The sequence below is a fragment of the Aotus nancymaae genome, unplaced genomic scaffold (genome assembly GCF_030222135.1).
Source record: "Aotus nancymaae isolate 86718 unplaced genomic scaffold, 86718_ANA_hifiasm-v0.15.2.pri h1tg000106l, whole genome shotgun sequence".
NCBI lineage: Eukaryota > Metazoa > Chordata > Mammalia > Primates > Aotidae > Aotus > Aotus nancymaae.
This window is the reverse complement of record NW_026988521.1, coordinates 2155278-2177048: the sequence shown is the minus strand read 5'-3', so window position 1 is coordinate 2177048 and position 21771 is coordinate 2155278. Positions and strand designations below refer to the sequence as shown.

The 21771-nt window shown below is 57.7% G+C and overlaps 2 protein-coding genes and 1 pseudogene across 13 annotated transcripts; all 3 read right to left on the bottom strand.

The window, feature by feature from the left end:
• Nucleotides 1–382: 382 nt before the first annotated feature.
• MRGPRG (MAS related GPR family member G) lies at nucleotides 383–1249 on the bottom strand. The gene has a single exon (XM_012456049.2). It carries the CDS (start codon nucleotides 1247–1249, stop codon nucleotides 383–385), a length of 867 nt encoding a protein of 288 aa, XP_012311472.1.
• Nucleotides 1250–7463: 6214 nt separating this feature from the next.
• Nucleotides 7464–15903, bottom strand: MRGPRE (MAS related GPR family member E). Of its 12 annotated transcripts, none has more exons than XM_064370242.1 (4): nucleotides 15315–15903; nucleotides 13363–15008; nucleotides 8458–13288; nucleotides 7464–7672 (listed from the first exon to the last, which is right to left on the bottom strand). In XM_064370242.1, exon 3 carries the CDS (start codon nucleotides 11342–11344, stop codon nucleotides 10376–10378), a length of 969 nt encoding a protein of 322 aa, XP_064226312.1. In that variant the 5' UTR covers nucleotides 11345–13288; nucleotides 13363–15008; nucleotides 15315–15903; the 3' UTR covers nucleotides 7464–7672; nucleotides 8458–10375. The 12 variants fall into 12 exon arrangements, with proteins under 12 accessions (XP_064226312.1, XP_064226313.1, XP_064226309.1 ...); XM_064370243.1 differs by having other exon boundaries at nucleotides 8458–13276; XM_064370239.1 differs by having other exon boundaries at nucleotides 8458–8645; nucleotides 8942–15008; nucleotides 15315–15902.
• Nucleotides 15904–21418: 5515 nt separating this feature from the next.
• On the bottom strand, nucleotides 21419–21568 carry LOC135272150 (U1 spliceosomal RNA; annotated as a pseudogene).
• Between the last annotated feature and the right edge of the window lie 203 nt (nucleotides 21569–21771).

Here is a 21771-nt window from a genome sequence, read left to right as displayed (position 1 = left end):
GGGTTCCGATCCAGCAGCCCCCCATCGTGGGCGGGCTGGGGGCTGCCTCTGTTTTACTTCAGTTTTCTCTTGTGTGACTCCGGTGCAGCAGGGTGGGGAGGGGCTGGGTGAGGGGACCTAGGCGGGGCCTGTGGGGTGTGGTGCCTGTCCTCACCCCTGTTCAGGAGGCTTCTCCTTTCCCCCACCTGGACCAACCTCCCTCCAGCTCCGGTTTCCTGCTTCCCTCACCTTCAGCAGGCCTGGCTGGTGGGTGGTCAGGACCAAGGTGCTCGGGTAAGAGCTTGGTGGTGGGCGGGGCTCCTTCCGGCCCTGGAAGCGTCTGGGTACAGGGTGGGCGAGGGTGGGCGTCTCCTGGCAGGCCTTGTGGGCCAGGCAAGCCCACCTATAAGAGGCCCATGGGCAGTACTGTCCCAGTGCCCAGCCCAGTGCCCTCCTCCAGGGCCCTCCGCAACACCACCCGCAGCGGGTCCCGCCTCCCGGGCTTCCGGCCCGATGCCAGGTAGATGAGGGGCTTGGAGCTGCTGTTGACGCAGGCCAGCAGCATGGCCAGCGGGGAGAAGATGGGCAGCAGGAAGCTCAGCAGGGGCCTCAGGCTCCAGTAGAGGACCAAGGGCAGGCCGCAGAAGAACAGCAGGAGCAGCATGCCCAGGACTATGCCGTAGAACCTGGGCCGAGGGCGCGTGGAGCAGCAGGCCACCCAGACAAAGAGGACCACGCCGGCCACACAGGCCACGCAAGCCAGCAGCAGGAGCCAGGTGATGCTGGCCACGTGGTAGCGCAGGCAGACCAGGGGGCGCACGCTGGTGCGCAGCAGGCCACAGGCGCTGGCGGGCAGCAGCACAGCCGGCAGGCTCAGGGCCCACGCCAGGGCGCAGAGGATAGCTGAGGCGTGTCTGGGCCGGCAGCCCTGGTAGCAGGCAGGGAAGAGGTCAGAGAGGCAGTGCTCCACGCTGAGGGCCACCAGCAGCCAGAGCCCCGCTGCGAACCACAGGAAGGTGAGCACGAAGTAGAGTGTGTCCTGGATGCCCAGGGCAGCCTGGGCCACGGAGAAGCCCATGTGGCAGGATAGGAACAGGAAATCCGAGGCGGCCAGGTGCAGCAGGTAGACGGAGAAGGGTCCCTTCTTGATGTGGAGGCCGAGGTTCCAGAGCACCAGCCCGTTACCGACCACGCCCCCGAGAGCCACGATCAGCGTCAGGTAGAAGAGCACGCTGTCCAGGGTTCTCCAGACGCTGAACAGCCCGAACATCCTGGCCGGCTCAGAGGGCGCTCCTGAGGGACCTGCGAGGCGGAGACAGACGTGGTCCTCAGGCGTCTTTTGTGCACCTGCTGGGGGTGCAGGGAGCGGCATCTGTGGCCCTGCAGGTGCCCACCTGGTGCAGCCCCTGGACCACCCTTCCCCACAGTGGGACCTCAGCCGGGGCTCAGCCCTCTGCATCTCAGGTCAGGTGTGCCTAATGCCCCCCCATGCCTTCGGGCAGGCCCCGGGCTCCTGGAGGGTGCACTAAGGTGCTCAAAAGATGTCCACGTCCCGCCGTGGATGTGGTGAGGGCGATGCTGCACCCTCCACCGTGTGCCAGACAAGGCTCTGCAGGCAGAGGGACATGCGTGGGGAACCCACTGGTGGGGCCCTCATCCTCCCACAGAGGTGGGAGCTTCTCCACAGTGGACCCTCAAGGGGCTCCCACCAGTGGGCCTAGACCGGCCTCCTGTTGAAGTCCCCTCCCCAGAGGGTCTCCGGAGGTGTCCAGGGAAGTAAGTGCCCAAAGGCAGAGGCTTCAGGTGGCCTGAGGAGGAAAGATGGGGTGTGGGGGTGTGAGGAGTTGGAGGGAGCCCCAGCCTTCCCTGCTCTCTCCCGGCCTGCGTAGAGGCTGAATCCCGGGCTCACCCTGCCAGCGGTGCACGGGGAGGCTGCGTTGAAGCCTCGAACCAAGGGAGGGGCTTTGGTGGCAGTGGCAGGGCCCTGGGGCCTCTCCGGGAGCCGCAGACACAAGGGGAGGGGTGGGTACAAGCGGCCACTTGCAAGGAGCAAGGCCGAGCGTCACTGAGGATGTTCTTGGGGCGGAGAGAGAGTGGCTGCCAGAAGCTTCAGCGGAGCGGCCACAGCTGAGGGTCTCAGAGCAGTCCCTCCCTTCCAGGCGGCCCTCCCGCAGGACCCACACGGGTCCTGTTCTTAGTTCCAGGAGACGCATCAGGACCCAGGCTCTGCAGTGAGGGAGTCAGGGGTGACAGATACGGGAGAGAGAAAGGAGACTGAGAGAGAGAGAGACAGACAGAGAGATGTAGACAGAGACATGGAGAGACAGGGACAGAGACAGACAGAGACAGGAAGAGAGACACAGAGAGACAGAGATAGAGAGACACAGAGAGACAGAGAAGAGACAGACAGTGAGAGCGCGGCTGAGCCCCTCGCTGCACCTTTGCCTGGGCTGTGTTCCCACCTGTTTGCTGACCCAGGTCCTGCCCTACTTCAAGGCTTTGCTCCTTCTCAGAGGCCTGCACCCTCTGCAGCTCCTCCACTTCCCCCCAGTCCCGCCTCACGCCCGAGCCCCCCCCCCACCGGCACCTTCTTTGTCCTTGTCCCCGGTCGAGTGGGAAGGGTTTGCGGCTCGGGCCTCAGCTCCTGTGGCTTGTCGTGACTGGGCACACGGTGATGGTGGCCTGTCCTCCGGGCCCAGCCACGGGGAGTGGGAGACCTCAGCCGGACCCTGGATTGTGGTGGTGACCGTCGTGACCAGATGTTTCCACCCTTCTGTGAGCCTCAGTTTCCCCGAGGAGCTAACCAGATTCTCCTGGCTGTGCTCCCTCGGAGTCTGAGGGGTGGGGGTGAGGCCAGTGCTGGGATGAGGTGGGCTCTGTTTCTGGAGAGAGTTACAGAGAGGAGTGGCAGGGCGGCAGGAGGGCCGTCTTCATTGTTATCAGAGCAGGTCACTTGCCCAGCAGCTCCAGCAATGCCCTTGAGCTCTGAGAGCTCCGGGTCCACACGTTTCAACTCAGTCCATGTTCCCACCCTCAACCCGCCCTGCCTTCCCCTCCCAAAGGAAATCCAGATGTCCCAGCCAGCCCCATCCCCCTGGGAGCCAGGGCGGGAGCAGAGGCCACTGCAGGGGGCGGCGGAGGTCGCCAGTGCATCACCTGGGGTTGCGGGGGCGGCAGAGCCTTCTCACCTGTGGCGAGACTGCCCCGCTCTCTCAGGCCCTTCTCTGCTCAGACCAGCACTCACTGCCTGGAGGCTCCTCCTGATTCCTAAATCCTTTTATGTCCTCTGGGGCCCAGCTGGCTGGATGGAGGGCACCTGACCAGTTCCCTGGAAGCGGCAGGGTGTGGCACCGTTCACAGAAATTTCAGGAATAAGCTAAAACAGAGATGTCCGTGTGGGCAGCCTTTCCCTTCCTCCTTAGCCCGGCTGGCAGGGGAAACTGAGGGTACCAGGCACGCACCCTCCCCCTGCCCCCCACCTCACCTGGTACCAGGGGGGAGGGAGCAGAATGGGGACCCTCTGTGCCTAGGGAGGCCGGAGCACCTTCCAGCTGCCCCACTGATATTGGGCTGCTCCTGCCAACCTTTGGTTTGCCGCGGGCACAGGGGGCCTAGAACTGTGGGCAGGGGCCTGGCTGTGTGGCCTTAAGAGAATGACCTAACCTCTCTGTGCCTCAGTTTCCCCCTTTCACTGGACTGACCGCTTATGGACAGCTTGGTGCCTGGGTGCCCAGGCTTGGGACTGGCTCCCATGATGGGTCAGCCGACCAGGGCTTCTGTGGGTGGTCTGAGAGGTGGCCCCGCAACTTCCTAAAGGGACCCCACTTACTGTCCACCCATCTGCCCCAGACCAGAGAGACTTTTTCCTTTCATGGACTGCATTCCACAGCTCCTGACTGGGGTGCAGAGTGTGTTAGCTCAAGTCACAAATTAGGTCATAAAGATGATGTTTCTCCTCAAGTTTCTCAAACGGACTTGGCTTCGGAAATCACTTCGGAAGCACAAATCCGAGGTCCGTGGAGCTCTAGGCGGAGGCCACCCTGCCGCCAGCACTTTCACATGGGAAGTAGAAAAGTTCCTTTTCAAAGTTCCCTTTCTTGTTACAGAATACAAGTGCTAATAACTTTGTGAAGCCCTGTCCTGTGTAGCTGTTAGACACGCCGTGCTTACAGGCACATTCTGTGTCCTCGTACTTTCACCAAGGTATCTGCGCTAGACGTGCTCACGGGCATGTCCCAGCTCTGCACTGTTTTTACCTGTTTAGAAAAGTTTTAAGTTGTAGCCAATTGGGTTTTAGTTTAGATTGTGAGGTCTGGCTGCAGCCAACGGAGATCAGACACAGCGGTAAGGACAACCCCAGATGTGTAAGGGATAAATTTGTGTGTTTTCCTTTGTTCACTGTACAATGAACTAGTGAGGGTGCCACAGTCCAGGAAGTATACCTTGCGTTGCTGAAAGGGCCTTTGTCTCAGTGCTGACTTTTGTTCGTGGCACCGAACATCTCTTTCCAACATTGCACTTGGCTTTGAAAGGCCCCTTATGGCCTAGGGGCGCCTCCTGCTAGCTCCACCCCAGATGCTGGCCCTCTCCCCGCGCAGCTCCACCTCTGCCTCAGGGTCACTGCCCAAGCCTGCTGTGTCACCTGGCCTCTCCAAGGCTTCCTTACCCGCCTCCAGTTTGAGAGAAACGTCGAGCACTCTATTAACTCAGTCGGGTCCCTCCTGGCCACCTCACCATCGGGTGGGATGGGGGGCTCAGTGTCAGCAACGCAACCACAACGTGAGAGCTGAAAAATTCTGGCTCCTTGCGGACTCTCCAGCCAGGCAGGGCCCGGGAGCGGGGCAGGGCTGTCTTGTAACCCAGGTCTCAGGCAGCGGCTGCAACCCTGGCCCCTGAGGGCTTCCCCTGTCTAAGGGCCGTTGAGGGGTGGGGTGCCTTAGTTTCTGGGGTCGCTTTCTACGGGGCACTTCAAACAGTGCTGGGCACGGGCGGTTGTTTGAGGCAGCTTGAAGTGAAGCGTGAAGCTCTTTGGAGGGACATCCATGCAGCTTGGCCAGCCCCGGCCAGGCCCAGGCAGCCGCCAATCATGGTTTCTCCGTCATCCCTGAGCCCTCCTGCAGCCCCTTCTCACGTCTGCCCACCGCCTAGGCAGTGTGTTGGCTTTCTCACCTGACCAGGTGTCCCCTGTGGAGCATGGGTGTCGGCCCCCCGAGGCCGGGCTTCAGTCCGTCTTATTCTCTCTGGGAGGGGCCTGGTGCAGGTGCAGTGCATGGAGGGAGCCTCGGTGGGGGAGGGGAGCAGATGTTCCCAGTGCTGGAGGAGGACTGAGCGAGAGCCCGCCCCATCCATGGTGTGGCCCACGTGTCCAGTCCCAGTTGCTGGCACCTGACTGGGAAAAGGACCTTTGCAGATGGGTGGACTTTGAGACGAGCTCATCCCGGAGAATTTGTATGGGCCCCAAATCCAATGACAAGTGTCCTTATATGGGAAGGGAGAGGAGGGACACTGGAGAGCAGGGGGAGGCCACGTGAGGTTGGAGGCAAGCACGGGTCACACAGCCACAGGTCACGGAGGACCCAGAGCCACCAGGAGCTGGAAGAGACGAGGAAGCACCTGCCCCTGGAGCCTTTGGGGAGCACAGCCCTGCCGCCCCCTGATGTGTGGTCATCTGTTCCGGCAGCTACAAGCAATGACCGCAGGGCAGGCGGCCGTGCTGGTGCCATTGAGTGAGCGCTCTGAGTGCGTGCGTGCCACCCCACTGGGCCTCTCACGTGCCCCACAGCGCTGTCTGAGATGCCGACCTCCTCATCCCTGCCTGCAGCTGGGGAAACTGAGGTGCCGGACACTTAACTCGCTTGTCCGGGTGGTGCGGACACCCAAGAGCAGTTTGTTTGGACACAGCCTTCCTGAGCACGTGTGATGGTTAGAGCTGCCAGCTGGGCTGTCCCGCCCGTGTCTAGGCTCCACTCCGTGACATGGTGACCTCACTGCTCAACCTGCAGCAGCTCTGTGCCCTGGCCAGTGTCCTAGCCTGAAAGTGCGGGAATGATTTGATCCCATCGAGCATGTTGTGGGGACTCAGTGATGGTCTCTGTGGGGGCTCTTGGGGGCCCCTGAGGAAGCAGGAACAGCGCGGGATGCGGGAGGTTCTGGCCGCCGGGAACCTGCCTCAGTTTACATGGTTTTCATGCCACCATCCCATCTGACCTTCAGAACAAAATTGGCCTGACTCAGCCCAAGGCTGCCCAGGTCCACCAGAGCAGATGGAGAGTGGGGACCGGGGGTCCAGCAGAGTCTCCAGCCCAGCCCAGCTGCATGTGGAAGACAGACCCCCGCCCCTGCTGGTCTGCAGAGGAGCTCGATGTGGAGAGTGTTGTATACGGGCGTTATTATTCAGCCAGGCGAGGCCAGCAGGTGAGGAGACCCTGGCATGGAAGAGATGGTTGCTAACTCATAGCTTCCAGGAGGAGGGGGAGCTGACCCCGGTACCACGTGGGCAGTACCGGGTGGGTCAGAAGGCAGAGGGAGGAAGAGGGGAACTTCTCGGAGCTTCACCACGGTTTCTGTGGGAAGGAGCAGGCGAGCAGGCAGTGCCACTGGGTGGAGGGTTTGCAGCGGGAATACTTTCAGAGCTCTGGGTCCTACAGCCTGTCCCTGGTGGTCTGGAACTTGGCTCTGGGGCCATGAGGGCAGGGACAGTGGCCAGGAGTGTGGGAGCCAGAGAGAGGAGGGGTGGGGGTGGGGGTGCATTTGCAAGGTGAGCTCATGAAGGCGTTGTCACTCTCTGGGAACTGACTGACCCTGGGAGGGGCCACCCCTCCTGTGTCTGCAAGGGCCTAGATGCTGAAGCTTCAAAACAGAGAAAACAACTCTGTTCCACGCAGAGAAAAAAACTCCCTGTTCCACGCAGGTGGAACAGGGAGTACCGGGGGCTGCTGGGGGCTGGTGCACCGGATCTGAGGCTGCCCTCTTCCTGCCTCCCTCCCTCCTTGTTCCCAGGTCGGAGTCTTGTGTGGCTGGGAGCTAGGGGCTCCCATCAGGGGACACCCAGCTTAGAAAGCAGAACCCCTCAGTGGCAGCCAGCTCTGGGCTCGGCCGTTTGCGGCGGTGGCTCCTGCCAGGTGCTCTCAGTATCTCGAAGCCTCAGTGCTTGAGAAGTTCACTTGACCCCATGCATATTACACGCGTGGCCAGCGCCCAAGGCAGAGTCACAACTTGGAACGCACTGGCTCTGCTGCTAGTGAGATCTGGTAGCTGAAGAGAAAAATACCCCTTCACGAAATCAGCAGGTCTGACACGCATCAGTGACCACACATGTGGGTGGCGGGGAAGCTGGGGGTGAACGGACAGGAAGCCCCATGGCCAGCTGGGCATCATGCGGGCACTGTCAGGGCGGGCGGGTGGGGTGTGCTTCAGAGGAAAATTTCAGGGCTGCGGAAGAATTGTGCAATTTCACGAGAAAAACAAAACAGAAGCCGACGTCATGGTTTAGGTATGTTCGCTTTCATTTTTCCAGCGTGTGAGCTGCTGAACCAGCCGAAAAGTGAGCGGGCCTCGCCCCGTGAGGACGCCACGCAGCGCACGCTGATTTAGACTCGCACCCGGTGCTGGGGAGGGGACGGGGATGCTGCCGCGGGCCTGTCTCTGTCCCTGTCGTCACACACGCAGGCCTCACACGCAGCCTCCCTGGCCCCTGAGGAGGGAGCGGGTTACAGAGGTTCCCTGGAATGTTGGCTGCCCCCAGCGGGAGCCGCCTGTTCCTGGAAACTCTGCTGGCTGCAGCAGCCGTGCAGGGACCTGGGGGTGCAAGTGGGCAGGGTGGGCTGGGCCCTGGCGGAGGAGCTTTGCCTGTCACCCGGGTGGAGGCATCCTTTGAGTGGGGCGGCCCCAGGGTCCTAGAGGGTGGGGTCTAGGGGTTGAGGTCAGCCAGGGGTCCCTGGTGGAGCCTTGTAGCTCTGGGGGCAGAAGAGGAGGAGCAGGCTGGGCAGAGGCAGGTGGGAGCCTGGACGGAAGCGCGGCCTCCAGTTTGGAGCCCTGCCCACACAGTCCTAATGTCCTGAGGTCTCAGGGACCACAGAACTGGAGGCTAAGCTGGCAGATCTGGGGCCAAGGGGACACCCCGCCAGCATCCTGGGCCATCAGGCCATACCCCTGCGGCCATGCCTGCTGCTGGAGTGGGAACAGGCTGGGCCCAATTTCCCTGGAGACCTCGGATGAAGCCACATTTCCCGGACTCCTTGGGAAGGGCTAATACGCAGGTATCTAGAGCTGCCCCGATCCCCTGGATGCTAAGGCAGCCTCTCTGGGAGGGAGGGAGCATTCGAACGGTCCCCAGTCTCTCTGGACCCTTATGCGGCAAAGGGGTCTGGGTGGGGATGGGGCCAGGGTTTGGGGAGCCAGTGTGGGGCTGAGGAACCCTGAGCCCGCCCTGGTCCGTGTGGCGGAGGGTGTGGGGTGGGAGGGTGGGCTGGGAGTCACCTTCTGGCTCTGCCACTTTCATGTGGTCCTGAGCGGCCACATAGCCCCTCTGGGCCTCGGTGGTCTCATCTGGAGAGTGGGAGCGACTTCCTACATTATTACAAGGATTCCCGGGATCACGCCCACGGCAAGGTCACGTCTGTGAGATTCATCTGAGCTTTTCCTCCTGGCTCTTCCTTGTCCTGGGGCTGAAAGTGGAATTTGTGGAGAGGCCACTTCCCTTTCTGTTCTCCTTTCGCCAGCTGAGGAATTATTGAGGTTGCTAATCCTGTCCTGGAGGCAGGGAGAGAGGGCCCTGCCCAGATCCTGGGCTGGAGGGGCTGTAGGAGAGGTGGGCCCTGCCCCTGGGGCTCCCAGTCTCCAGGCCTGCCAGGGACATGTGGGAGCTGGGGGTGAACTCACTGTGTCAGCTGGGGAGGGCCCAGTGCAGGCCCCAGGGGGTGAGGAGGGTGGTGGAGCCGGACCAGGGGAATGCGACCCTCACCCAGACTCAGCAGGGACAGGCTCAGTCATGGCCGGGAGGGAATGTCCCTTCGTCATCGGGCGTGGAGGCCAGAGTCAGAAGTCTAACCTCTCGGATGCCTCAGTCTGCAGCTCAGACTGGCATTGCAGACTTGTGGGGCGTTGGTGGCAGCAGAATCGACACCCGTTTCTCTTGGGCTCACGAGAGGCTGGCAGGCTTCACAGCACTGGATCTCATATTTCACAGATGAGCAAGCAGAGGCGGGGGGCGTTCAGAGACTGGGCCTTAGTGACTCAGTGGGGTGGCCAGCAGGGCTCAGCCCAGGCTGTGGGCTCCAAAGCCCCTACTCCTAGCACCCCCTGGCAGGTGCTCCGGGGTGGCAGACAGGCTCGGCACTCAGGAGAAGCTCAGAAGCCTGCTGAGGATGAAGCCCGGGTTCCTTCCTTAGAGGGATCCTCTGGAGCCGACCGGCCTGGGACGGAGGGTGGGCTGCCTCACACAGGGCGGGCGGGAAGCTTTCTGGTTGCTGAAGGCCTGGGTCCCATGGGGAGACAGGGCTGCAGGCTGCTGGGTGGGGCTGTAAGGAGCCTCTCCGCCCACCCGGGGTGCAATATCTGGGGACACCCATGGGGCCGGCTTTTCCGAAACTCCAGGTGAGGGTTGTATCGTTCAGGTCTGAGTCGCGTGCCTTGAGCAAGGGGCCGATGACCAAGGACGGCCCCACAGCCTTGCAGAAGCCAGCCTCAGCCCTGCTTTTCCTCACAGCACGTGTGCTGGGGTTGGGGGTAGAGCTTTGGATCCACATACACCCTATGCTGACAGAATGAGTGGCTTTGTGGCATCACTGCATTTTCCTGCTTAAAACCCATGACAACATAATGGGCCCAGGACAAAAAGGCTTCAGGCCACTCTGGACACGGTTCATCGGGGCCGGCAGTCAAGTTTTGGGCAGTCTTCAATTTTAGGGTCAATTTAGCTGCCACAAAGGGGACATGGTGAGCTGAGGGGTGGTCATGTTCTCCGTGGGTGCACCTGCAGCGTGAGGAAGCAGGGGCGGGAGGGGAGGTGACTGTGGGAGGGTCTGCACCTGCCCCTCACCTGGTGCCCGGCCTGGCTTCCTTTCCGGAGTCTCCTCACTGCAGCTGAGCAGGGAATGGGTGCCTGTGAATGAACTGTCTGGGAGATTTCCCAAAAACGCACATTCCTGGGCCTTCTCCCCAGAGACCCGGCCCAGCTGCCTGGGCATGTAGAGACCTCGCCTTTCCAGCTGCCTCCCAGGGGAGCCTCGTGCCCCGGAGCCAGGGTCACAGCTTCAGCAGCACATGACCCGGTCACCCACCAAGACCTCCCCCAGGTCCGGTTGGCCCTAGCCTCTGACCCCACTGTCTTCCCGGAGGCAGGAGGGTGACTCCTCCTGGCTCCCAGAGGCTGAGCTGGGGTCGGGGCCCCCAAGGATCAGGCTGCTATGTCCACCAGGCCCCGGCGGGAGGTCTCCCTGACAGGCCCCAGCTCAGCCTCGTCTCCCAGCGCCCGCTGGAGGACCAGCCGGAGAGGCAGCCTGCGGCCCTGGGCACTGCCCAGCCAAAAGTAGACGACGGGCTTGGCGGCGCAGTGCATGGTGGCCGTGAGGAAGCTGAAGTGATAGAAGTAGTGAGGGATGTGCCAGAGCAGGTTCCGGGACAGCCAGTAGATGCCGAAGGGCAGGCCGCAGAAGAGGAAGAGGAGGACGGTGAGGAGGACGAGCGCGGGGAAGCCCCGGGGCGGGGGCCGCTGGGGGCCACGCTCCAGGCGCAGCAGCAGCAGCAGGCTGGCCCCGCACATGGTACAGCACAGCGCGGCCAGCAGCACCGCGGCCGCCAGCCACAGCGTCCGGCACAGGTGGTGGCTGGGCTCCCCGAAGAACTGGGTGCAGGCGCCGCTGAGCAGCAGGTGCAAGAGCAGGCAGAGGGCCCAGGTGAGGGCGCACACGCAGGTGGTCAGGTGGCGTGGACGGCGGCACGAGTGCCAGGCCGGGAAGAGGGCGGCCAGGCACTGCTCCACGCTGACGGCCCCCAGGAGGCTCAGGCCCACGATGTAGCAGAAGAAGCGCAGCGTGGCCAGGCTGGTCTGCACGAAGCCCGGGAAGTCCAGCCAGCCTGGCAGCAAGTCGGGGACCACGGCCACCATGTGGCAGCCGAGGAAGATGAGGTCCGCGCAGGCCACGTCCAGGAGGTAGACGGCAAAGGGGTTTCTGTAGACATTGGAGCTGAGGAGCCAGAGGACCGCCCCGTTCCCCAGCAGCCCACCCAGGCCGAGCCCCTCGGTGAGGCACAGGATGACGAGGTTGAAGGCCACATCCTCCTGGGTGCCGTCGGCGGCCCCCCCATGCTGCCCGGCTTCTCTGGGGTCCATCGTGGGGTGGGGGGCAGGGGGTGCTGCGGGCATGTGTTCGGCTCTCTCCTGATGCCCCTGCAACCACAACAGTTGAGTCTGGGGCTCAGGAAGCCGTGCCCCCTGCCCCTCCCCGCATCGGGGGAGAGGAGATAGCTAAGGTGTGGGTGGGTGGCCAGGGGAATGGTCAGACCCCCCAGGAGGAGGCTCCTCTCCCATTTCCACCCTCAGCCACCTGACCTCAGCTGCTCTTCCCTGAGACACTTGGGGGGATGTTCCCTCCTTCCTCCCCTTCCTATGGTGACCTGGCCTCAAGGGCCTTCTGTGGAGCTGGTCCCTGCAGGCCGGGGTGGGGACAGGGACCAGGAGATGTGGGAAGAAGGGCCGAGATCCCTGGGGCTCCCTGTTGCTAGAGGTGCCTTAATGCTCAGAACAGCCTTATCTTAAAGTCAAAGGCAGAGTAGGCTGCACCGCCCATGTCTAATGAGCGGTGTGACCACAGAGGGACCGCTTGCAGTGGCTGGGTGGACTTTCTGTCTTCATCTTAAAGCAGCTTTCAACTCTTTCAGCCTCTCCTTGACCTAACATGAGGGGCTTTGCCAGCGGGCTCCCAGTCCCCAGCCCTCCAGCTTAGTACACCATGCAGCCACATCGGGACCCAGGAAATCTGTCTCTCCCCTGGCCATGTCCCTGCTGTCCTACGGCAGGACTCAGCCTCTGCGGGGTAGCGGGTCTATGGCAGGACTCAGCCTCTGCGGGATAGGGGGTACATGGAGGGGCTGCATCCTGCTCAACATCACCTGCCCTTTCCCCATGGGGAGAAAAGGGACCTGTCTGGTGATGGGGCTGGGAGGGGCCCTGAGCTTCCATGGTGTCTCCAGCCTCCCTCCATCCCCTCCCAAGGCAGCTGGCTCATGGGAGCAGGTCCTTCGAGAGGGGTGCTGAGCCCTGGGAGCCAGCACAAATCCCACGGGACCTAGGAGTCTTCGTCACAGCTCTGCCAGAGATACAGCAAGTAATAGACATGATAGGACTCCCTGGTGCTCAGAGCCAGAGACACACCTGCAGAGACCTGGCCCCACACTGTCCCTGTGGTTACCTGTGGTTCACACGCTGCCCCCTGAGGTTACCTGTGGTTCACGCTGCCCCCTGTGGTTACCTGTGGTTCACACACTGCCCCTGTGGTTACCTGTGGTTCACACGCTGCCCCCTCTAGTTACCTGTGGTTCACACTGCCCCCTGTGGTTACCTGTGGTTCACACACTGCCCCCTGTGGTTACCTGTGGTTCACACACTGCCCCTGTGGTTACCTGTGGTTCACACTGCCCCCTGTGGTTACCTGTGGTTCACACTGCCCCCTGTGGTTACCTGTGGTTCACACACTGCCCCCTGTGGTTACCTGTGGTTCACACTGCCCCCTGTGGTCACCTGTGGTTCACATGCTGCCCCCTGTGGTCACCTGTGGTTCACACACTGCTCCCTGTGGTTACCTGTGGTTCACACTGCCCCCTGTGGTCACCTGTGGTTCACATGCTGCCCCCTGTGGTCACCTGTGGTTCACACGCTGCTCCCTGTGGTTACCTGTGGTTCACACTGCCCCTGTGGTTACCTGTGGTTCACACTGCCCCCTGTGGTTACCTGTGGTTCACACGCTGCCCCTGTGATTACCTGTGGTTCACACTGCCCCTGTGGTTACCTGTGGCCCCACGCTGCCCCCTGTGGTTACCTGTAGTTCATGCTGCCCCCTGTGGTTCACACGCTGCCCCCTGTAGTTACTTGTGGTTCACACTGCCCCCTGTGGTTACCTGTGGCCCCATGCTGCCCCCTGAGGTCACCTGTAGTTCACGCGCTGCCCCTGTGGTTACCTGTGGCCTCACGCTGCCCTCTGTGGTTACCTGTAGTTCACGCTGCCCTCTGTGGTTACCTGTGGTTCACACGCTGCCCCCTGTGGTCACCTGTGGTTCACACGCTGCCCCCTGTGGTTACCTGTGGTTCACACTGCCCCCTGTGGTTACCTGTGGTTCACACTGCCCCCTGTGGTTACCTGTAGTTCACGCTGCCCCTGTGGTTACCTGGCCCTTCATGTGTCCCTGAGTGTTTGGTGACCCCGGCTTCTCCTCTTGGGGTTGGGGGAGACAGGATGGGGCCTTGCCTCCCCACAGAGGCTGACTGAGGTCAGGAGCCAACACCAGGTGTCTTTCCCAGCTTGTTGGTGGCTGGTCCTCCTGTGTCATGGGAGGGCTGGGAGCTGGGATGAGGAGGGTGGGGTTACAAGCAGAAACCCCCATGGCTGGTCTTAGCAGCTTGGCTGACTGAGGTCAGGAGCCAACACCAGGTGTCTTTCCCAGCTTGTTGGTGGCTGGTCCTCCTGTGTCATGGGAGGGCTGGGAGCTGGGATGAGGAGGGTGGGGTTACAAGCAGAAACCCCCATGGCTGGTCTTAGCAGCTTCTTCCCACCTCAAGGTTGTGCTCAGACCCTGCTCTCTCCCTCCAGGGACAGGAGACCCCGAGGCCACGCAGGGGGATGCTGTGGTGCTGGGATGCTGGAAGAGGTGACCCAGGGCGGGGCTATCTCTGAGCACAGAGGTGCTAGCCGCCCAGTGAGGTGCCGGTCATCTCCCTCTGCTTACACCTCAGCTCTGTGATCTTTCGTTTGACTGGGATGAAATGATAGCCTGAGGTTGTCCCCGCCTCAGGGGTGGGCACAGAGGGTGGGGTGCTCAGTGAAAAGGAGGCCCCAGTCACGGCACCTCAGGAAGCTGAGTCCTGCCTGTAGTCCAGCCGGGATCTCCTGCAGGTGAGGTCAAGCCTGGTTGGAGATAAAGGGCTCTTCCTCCTGGCCCTGTGCCCGTCCTAGCACCCAAGGCCCCGGGAAGGCAGGTGTTGGGTGGGAGGTGAGGTGATGGGTGAAGCCCCACCTGGGCCAGCATCATCAGGAGGACGCCTAGAGTGGGGCTGATGGGGCATCACTGCCTTGACAGGTGGGGAGGGGTGGGGAGATGGATGGCTGCTCTTCCACTCAGGACAGCCTGGGGGCTCCCAACCCTCAGGCCAGGAGGGAGGAGATGAGTTTTGGGAGGTCTTAAGTCTGTGGACCTAAGACCTCACAAAAGCTTGAGACCCCAGCAAGCTCTGGCCCCAAAGCAGCAGGTGGGATTTCTCCAGCCTGTGGTCCCTCTCCTGTATCACCCCCTGCATGGCTGAAGAGGACACGGGCCTCTTGGGTGGGCCCCAGGGAGAGGGCATGGCAGGGAAGGGAGAGGCATGAAGAGACAGGGGACGGGGAAGGAAACAGGGAAGAGAACGGGGGATGTGGGGGTAGAGCCTTGGAGCTCGGCCAGACCCCGCCGCTGCCCTCTCTCTGCCGTGACCTCGGAGGAGGTCTCCCTGTGGGGCTCAGGAGGGAGGCAGAGCTCCGTAGGAAGGGTCCCCACAGTTGGGTTACAGGACTTCGGGGAGCAGAGGAGTTGGTTGCATCCTCGGTGAGCAGGAGGGGAGGAGAGGGAGAAGGAGGAGGGGAGGGGCAGGAAGGGCCATGGGAGATAACAGGAGGAAGACCAGGCGTTCCCTGTCCCTGGGTGGTCCAGGAGCGGCTCTGTGTCCTGCCTGGACGGTCAGTACTGAGGAGCCATGAGGCTGTCCAGAATCAGTGCCCGGTGTGGCAGGGAGGAGCAGGCCTGTCTCCGGCTGTCCCCGTGACCCCCTGGAGAGTCTGCACCTGCATGGAACACACTACAGCATGGGGGAAGCAGGGCAGATGGGAGACAGAGCTACCGGATGGGGGAGCCGTCACCCAAGCGCGCGTCCTCTTCCAGCGTCAGCCCAGGGCTGGCTGCAGACCAGGTGGCACGGCCAGTCAGAGGGCGGTGGATGCAACCTGGACAGCTCCCGGTTGAGAGCACCCACTACGGCCCCCACCCCGCCCCACCCCTGCCCCATCTGGCCAGCAGAGGAGCCCAGAAAATGCCCAGCGCCTGGGCCAGCCCCAGAGACCCACCCTGATCCAGCCACCTGCCCTACTCACCGTTGGGGGCAGATGAGCGGCCGATCCTGCCTGCTCTGATCCTGGGCCTTGGCTCTGCCCTGGCCACCGCCCAGGGCTCCTGTCCTCAGAGCCTCTTGGGGGCTCTGGTTCAGTGTCCACCGACTCCTCCGAGTCACGTGGTGTCCGCCTGGAATGGAGCCGGTCAGGAAGGACACCTTCCCTTCCGCTCAGCTCTTGCCCGGGTGTGGACAGCAAGAGAAACCCCAACCCTCCCTGCGGGTTTCCAGGCAGGCCTGACAGGCAGAGGAAACCACGAGGTCTCTGGGTGGAGCGCAGCCAAGCTGTGACCTCATCGGCACTCCCGGCTCGAAGCGCCAGCCCCTGTAGGGCAGTTTAGGGACCACTTCTCTCTGTCTGTGCCTCAGGGTGGTCGGCCGAGGGCCAGCTACCAGCGGGGCTTGTCCTCGCAGGAAAAATATGTTCGTCTCTTTGCAGAGCAGAGGCAGCGTGGGACCGTGGGAGCGCCGGGTGCTGTGGGGAGGAGCGGGAGTGTGCGTGAGGCCGTCCCTCTGGCCTCGTTCACAGGCACACAGAAGATGGCTGGTGTCAGGAAGCTGCCCGCGGTGCCTGGCAGAGGAGACTCCAACGCATCCGGCAGCGTCAGGCTCCGTTAGACGTCATGAATTCAGTGATTTCCGCATGTCTCAGAAGGAAAAAATCCCATTTCAGACGGCACCTTTCCTTCCAGTACCCTGCCTTAAGGGACATTACAATTGATGAGCAAAGAGAAAGAAAACAAGGTCATTTTTGTCCTCTGTTCCTCCCAGAGTCCAGGTCCTAGCAAGTCTTTCCTCATGTTTGTCTTGAGAAAAGTCTCCGAGGTACCGAAGAGCCAGGAACAGCCCGGATTTGCTGCCTCACATCTACTCCGGAGGAGTCTGGAGAGCAAGGTTCCCACGTGTGGGCTTTGACCTTTCCCTACAGCAGGCACCCCCGGGCACCAGCATCCTCCTTCATCACTGAATCACAGGGGCCGGGCGCAGGTCGTGTGGTGTGTGTGCCACGCTGGCGCCTGCCGTCCATGCCGTGCTGCGCTGGTGTCTGTGCCGCTTCCTGAGTCGTCCCTCAGCTCTGAATCCTTTCCTAAACCAGGATCCCAGCTGCCAGGCGCCCGGGGCTCTGCAAACCGTGCCTGGGCTCTGCCACCGCTCTGGGAGGCCCTGCCAGTTGCAGTTGCCGGAGGATGGCCCAGTGGTGAGGGAAAGTGCTCCCAGTCCTCCCAACTGCCCAGAGGTTCCAAATATCTCACCCTTCTAATTGCCACACTCCTTTCAGTTGTCCCACAGGTCCCATAGTGCCACACCTTCCAGTTGTCCGTCCCACCCTTTCGTAAGTGCCATGCCTTCCCATTGTCTGACACCTTAAAATTGTCTCTCTTCCAGTTATCCCTCCCTTCCAAATGCCCCAACTTTCCAATAGTCCCACTTCTTCCGGATGCCCCCCTCTTCCAACTGCCTTGCCCCTCCCAACTGCCTCACCCCTCCAATTGTCCCACCCTCCCAATTGTCCCACTCCAGTTGCCCACCCTTTTACTCATCCCACTCTTCCGTGTGTCACACTCCTTCCAAATGCCTCACACTTCCAATGTCCCACCACTGCCAACTGTTCCATTCCTTCCAAGTGCCCCACACTTCCATTGTCCCACTCCTTCCAATTTCCCCATTTTAATTGTCCCACTGTCTCAATTGTCCCAGCTTCCAGTGGTCCCACTCCTTCCGACTGTCCTACCCTTTGTCTCGCCTTCCAATTTTCCCACTCTTCTTTCAATTGTCCCAGCCTTCCAATTGTCCCATTCCTCCAATTGTCCCCCTCTTCCAATTGCCACACCTGTTCTAATTGTCCCACCCTTCCAATTGCCCCATGCCTCCTATCTTCTCACTCCTTTTAATTCCCCCACCCCTTCTATTTTTTAACTCCTTCCAATTTATCCATCTTCCCTTACGTTTCTGAGCTTCACTTTTCACTCCGTCAGTGTTGCCCCAGCAAGTTTCTCTCTCTCTCTCTTTTTTGACAGAATGTCACTCTGTGTTGGCCAGGCTGAAGTGCAGTGGTATGATCACAGCTCACTGCAGCCTCCAGCTTGCAAGTGGAAGGATTCCTTTTTCAGTTTCCTGAGTAGCTGGGACTTCAGGCATGTACCAAGTGCCAGGCTACCAGCAGCTTGCCTGGCTAATTTTTAAATGTTTAACTTTGTAGAGATGGTGTCTTGATATATTGCCTAGGCTTGTCACCAGTTCCTGAGCTCAAGTGACCCTCCTGCCTTGGCCTTGGAAAGTGCTGGGATTATAGCTGTGAGCCACCATGCATGCCCCACAGCAACTTTCTCCACCTGGCAGCAGCAGTGGACTTTTGCAGTTTTCCCAGCACTTGAAAAACCAGGCCCATTGTTTCCTGTTAGAGACCCTGGCCACTAACTGGCTGGGAGTCCCTCAGGGGCCTGAGTTACACTCTGTTGGTCCCCACTGGTCCTAAATTTCAAAGTTTTAACTTCCTTCCTTTGTTCCCCCTTCCCTGGATGGTGGTCTTTTGCAGTTGTTTCTTCTCTATGTTGGAAACAAGTTTTTGGTGCCGCAAAAGAAACAGCACTTGAACATAAATTTTCTCAGCAAGGCAAATTTACTTCTATAGATGGGCTCATCTCACAGATGGAGCAGTGGCGAGAGCACAGTGGGCGAGGGAAGGGAAGGGGTTCTCACTCCTGACGCACGTAGCCTCTACTGCTGTGTCTTTTCCCTATTGACTGGGGTTGGACAGCACAGTCTAAGCTAATTCTGATTGGCTATTTTAAAGAGAGCAAGGGTATGAGCCGGAGTGGCGGGGTGAGTAGTCTTGGCAGGAAGGATGGTTGCAGAACAGGTGACTAAGGATGCCTGAGGACAGAACAGGTGCTAGAGGCTAGGAGGGGCAGGGAGGCATAAAGAACAAGGAAGTTAAACTTTAAAATGGAGAACAAAGAACAGGAAGCTGAACATACTGACACATTGGTTCTTTGAAGAGGAACGCAGAACTCACTGTACTCAACAATTTTTCTCCCTCTAGAATTTTAAAGGAAGTTAACAGGCTAAACTGGAAAGAGGAATTTACTTTATCCTACATCTAATACCCTTCATCTAATACCCTACATGTAGTACCCTACATCTAATACCCGATGTCTAGTATGCTACCTCTAATAGCCTACGTCTAATACCCTACATCTAATACCCTACATCTAATACCCTTCATCTAATACCCTACGTGTAGTACCCTATGTCTAATACCCTACGTCTAATGCCCGATGTCTAGTATGCTACCTCTAATAGCCTACATCTAATACCCTACGTCTAATACCCTACATCTAATACTCTTCATCTAATACCCTACGTGTAGTACCCTATGTCTAATACCCTACGTCTAATACCTGACGTCTAATACCCTACATCTAATACCCAACGTCTAGTACCCTACATCTAATACTCTTCATCTAATACCCTACATGTAGTACCCTACATCTAATACCCTATGTGCAGTACCCTACATCTAATACCCTACGTCTAATACCTGATGTCTAATATCCTACCTCTAATACCCTACTCTAATACCCTACATCTAATACCCTATGTCTAATATCCTATGTCTAATACCCTACGTCTAATACCCGATGTCTAGTACACTACCTCTAATAGCCTACATCTAATACCCTACGTCTAATACCCAATGTCTAATATCCTACATCTAATACCCTACATCTAATACTCTTCATCTAATACCCTACGTGTAGTACCCTATGTCTAATACCCTACGTCTAATACCTGACGTCTAATACCCTACATCTAATACCCGATGTCTAATACCCTACATCTAATACCCAACGTCTAGTACCCTACATCTAATACTCTTCATCTAATACCCTACGTGTAGTACTCTATGTCTAATACCCTACATCTAATACCTGACGTCTAATACCCTACATCTAATACCCGATGTCTAATACCCTACATCTAATACCCAACGTCTAGTACCCTACATCTAATACTTTTCATCTAATACCCTACATCTAATACCCTACGTCTAATACCTGATGTCTAATATCCTACCTCTAATACCCTACTTCTAATATCCTACATCTAATATCCTACATCTAATACCCTATGTCTAATATCCTATGTCTAATACCCTACGTCTAATACCCGATGTCTAATATCCTACCTCTAATACCCTACTTCTAATACCCTATGTCTAATATCCTATGTCTAATACCCTACATCTAATACCCTACATCTAATATCCTAAGTCTAATACCTGATGTCGAATACCCTATGTCTAATATCCTACGTCTAATACCCTACATCTAATATCCTATGTCTAATACCCTACATCTAGTACCTGACATCTAATATCCTATGTCTAATACCTTACATCTAATATCCTACCTCTAATACCCTTTGTATGTGTTTTGTTTTTCAGTATCTAGTGAACAATACTTTAAGTGCATCCCTTCAAAATTACAGGAAGCTTCTGCCTGCCGACTGTGTCCCCGCTGGTACTGAAATTGGTCCCAGAAAGGTCCTAGGGGAAATGTGGTAATTTGGGCTTGGTTTGGTCATGTCCTTGACCTTGACTGTTGTGATGAGTTTCTGGTCAGTGACACCAGTGACCCATGCCACGCTATGGCTCATCATCAGTCAAACAGGCACTTGTGATGGCTTATGTTGACCTCGACGCCTTGGGGGACCATTTGCCTGTTGGACTTGATCATATAACATTAGTGGGGACCAGGAGCACTGTGGCACGGCAGCATTGGAGCTTCCAGAAAGAGGATGATGACTTCACTTCTTGTTCTAAAGGGGCAATAGGGGCTGGAATCACCCTCCCATTATAAAAAACTAGAAAGCTAAAACACGGTTTGTGGATTTAGACAACAGGCCAAGCAGGACTGTGGTCCCAAGAAAATGGAAGCTGATGGGCAAGCCCTACGTTCACCCCCTGACTTTTGTCTGGAGGTGGCTTCCTGACTTCAACGCAGGGCAGAGGAGGCAAAGGGGCTCAGCAGGTTAAATGCCAGATAAGGAGAAGGTTGAAAGCAATACAGGTAAGACTGGCAGTAAAGACAACAGCAAATGGACAAGCTGTAGAGAAAAGCAGTGACACCAAAGGTGTTTTATTTAAGATCCATAAAATGGAATAAGCGTAGCTGGACTGGTTAAGAAAACAAAAAGTACTTGAGCTCAGGAGTTTGAGACCAGCCTGGGTGACATAGCAAAATCCCAACTCTATAAAACACACACACACACACACACACACACACACACACACACACACACATTGTCTGGGTATAGTGGTGCATGCCTGTGGTCCCAGCTACTCAAGAGAGGGAGGCTGAGGTAGGAGAGTGGCTTGAGCCCGGGAGGTTGCACCACTGCACTCCAGCCTGGGTGACAGAGCAAGAGTCGGTCCCAAAAAAAGAAGAAGAGAAAAAAAGAAAAAAGAGGAAGTGCAAATCACCTAGTGTATTGCTAACAAAAGAGGAGACACCACCCGAGCACCTGAACCCTGAGCAAAGGTGAAATATAGAAATAAACTGTATGCCAATGAGCTTGACAGTTTGGATGAAATGGTCAAATTATTTGAAAGACACAATGAGAACGTGAATAGTTCTCAATATGAAAACACTGAGCTCATAATTTAACACTTTTATCTCAAATAAGTATCTAGTTCCAAATTGCTTCACTGGCAAATCTATAAGATAGATAAAAAATAAATAATTCCAACCCTGCAAAACTCTTTCAGAAAATAAGAGTAAGGAACATTCCAGTTCATTTTAGCAGGACAGCATTAATCTAATCATCTAATATACAGACTGGACAAAGACATTCTAAGAACAAAAAAACTACAGACCAATATTCTCATGAATGTAGGCTCAAAACACTTCATAAAATATAAGGAAGAATTGTAAGCCCTTTGAGTTTATCTTAAAATGATAAAGGATTTATAAGCTGCAGCTGGGGTTTTGCTTTTTTTTAATGGGAGGGAATTTATATCAGCTGAATTGTTTGGACTTTTTTCTGCTTTTTCTTTTCTTTTTCTATTTTTTATTTTACCAGGGGAAAGCATGAACGCACAACCACAAATTATGCAGTCAAGTTTCCCACATTTGGGGAAATTGCAGGGCTCAGCACAACCGGAGTGCAATGGATAAGCCTTGCCCTGGGAAAACCACCTTCGTGATCATGGTATGTTCCCTGCCAGGTAAGTATTCTGTTTTTTCTTCCGGAACTTTTGTATAGATGAAGACTATGTCTCTGCATTTTTGTGCATAAAAACGACAAGATAGAGTGGTTTAAAAGATGCCAGTTTATGAGCTTCTTTGTCGGTCAGTCTTGCAAAGAGCAGGTTGGTGGGGGCACAGTGAGAGGAGAGGTTTTTTTGTCCCTCAACCTTTTGATTTTTTTGTCTTGCA

What these genes read in the sequence shown, in the direction of transcription:
- MRGPRG (XM_012456049.2), bottom strand. Translation starts at nt 1,249, where the DNA reads ATGTTCGGGCTGTTCAGCGTCTGGAGAACCCTGGACAGCGTGCTCTTC.
- MRGPRE (XM_064370242.1), bottom strand. Translation starts at nt 11,344, where the DNA reads ATGCCCGCAGCACCCCCTGCCCCCCACCCCACGATGGACCCCAGAGAA.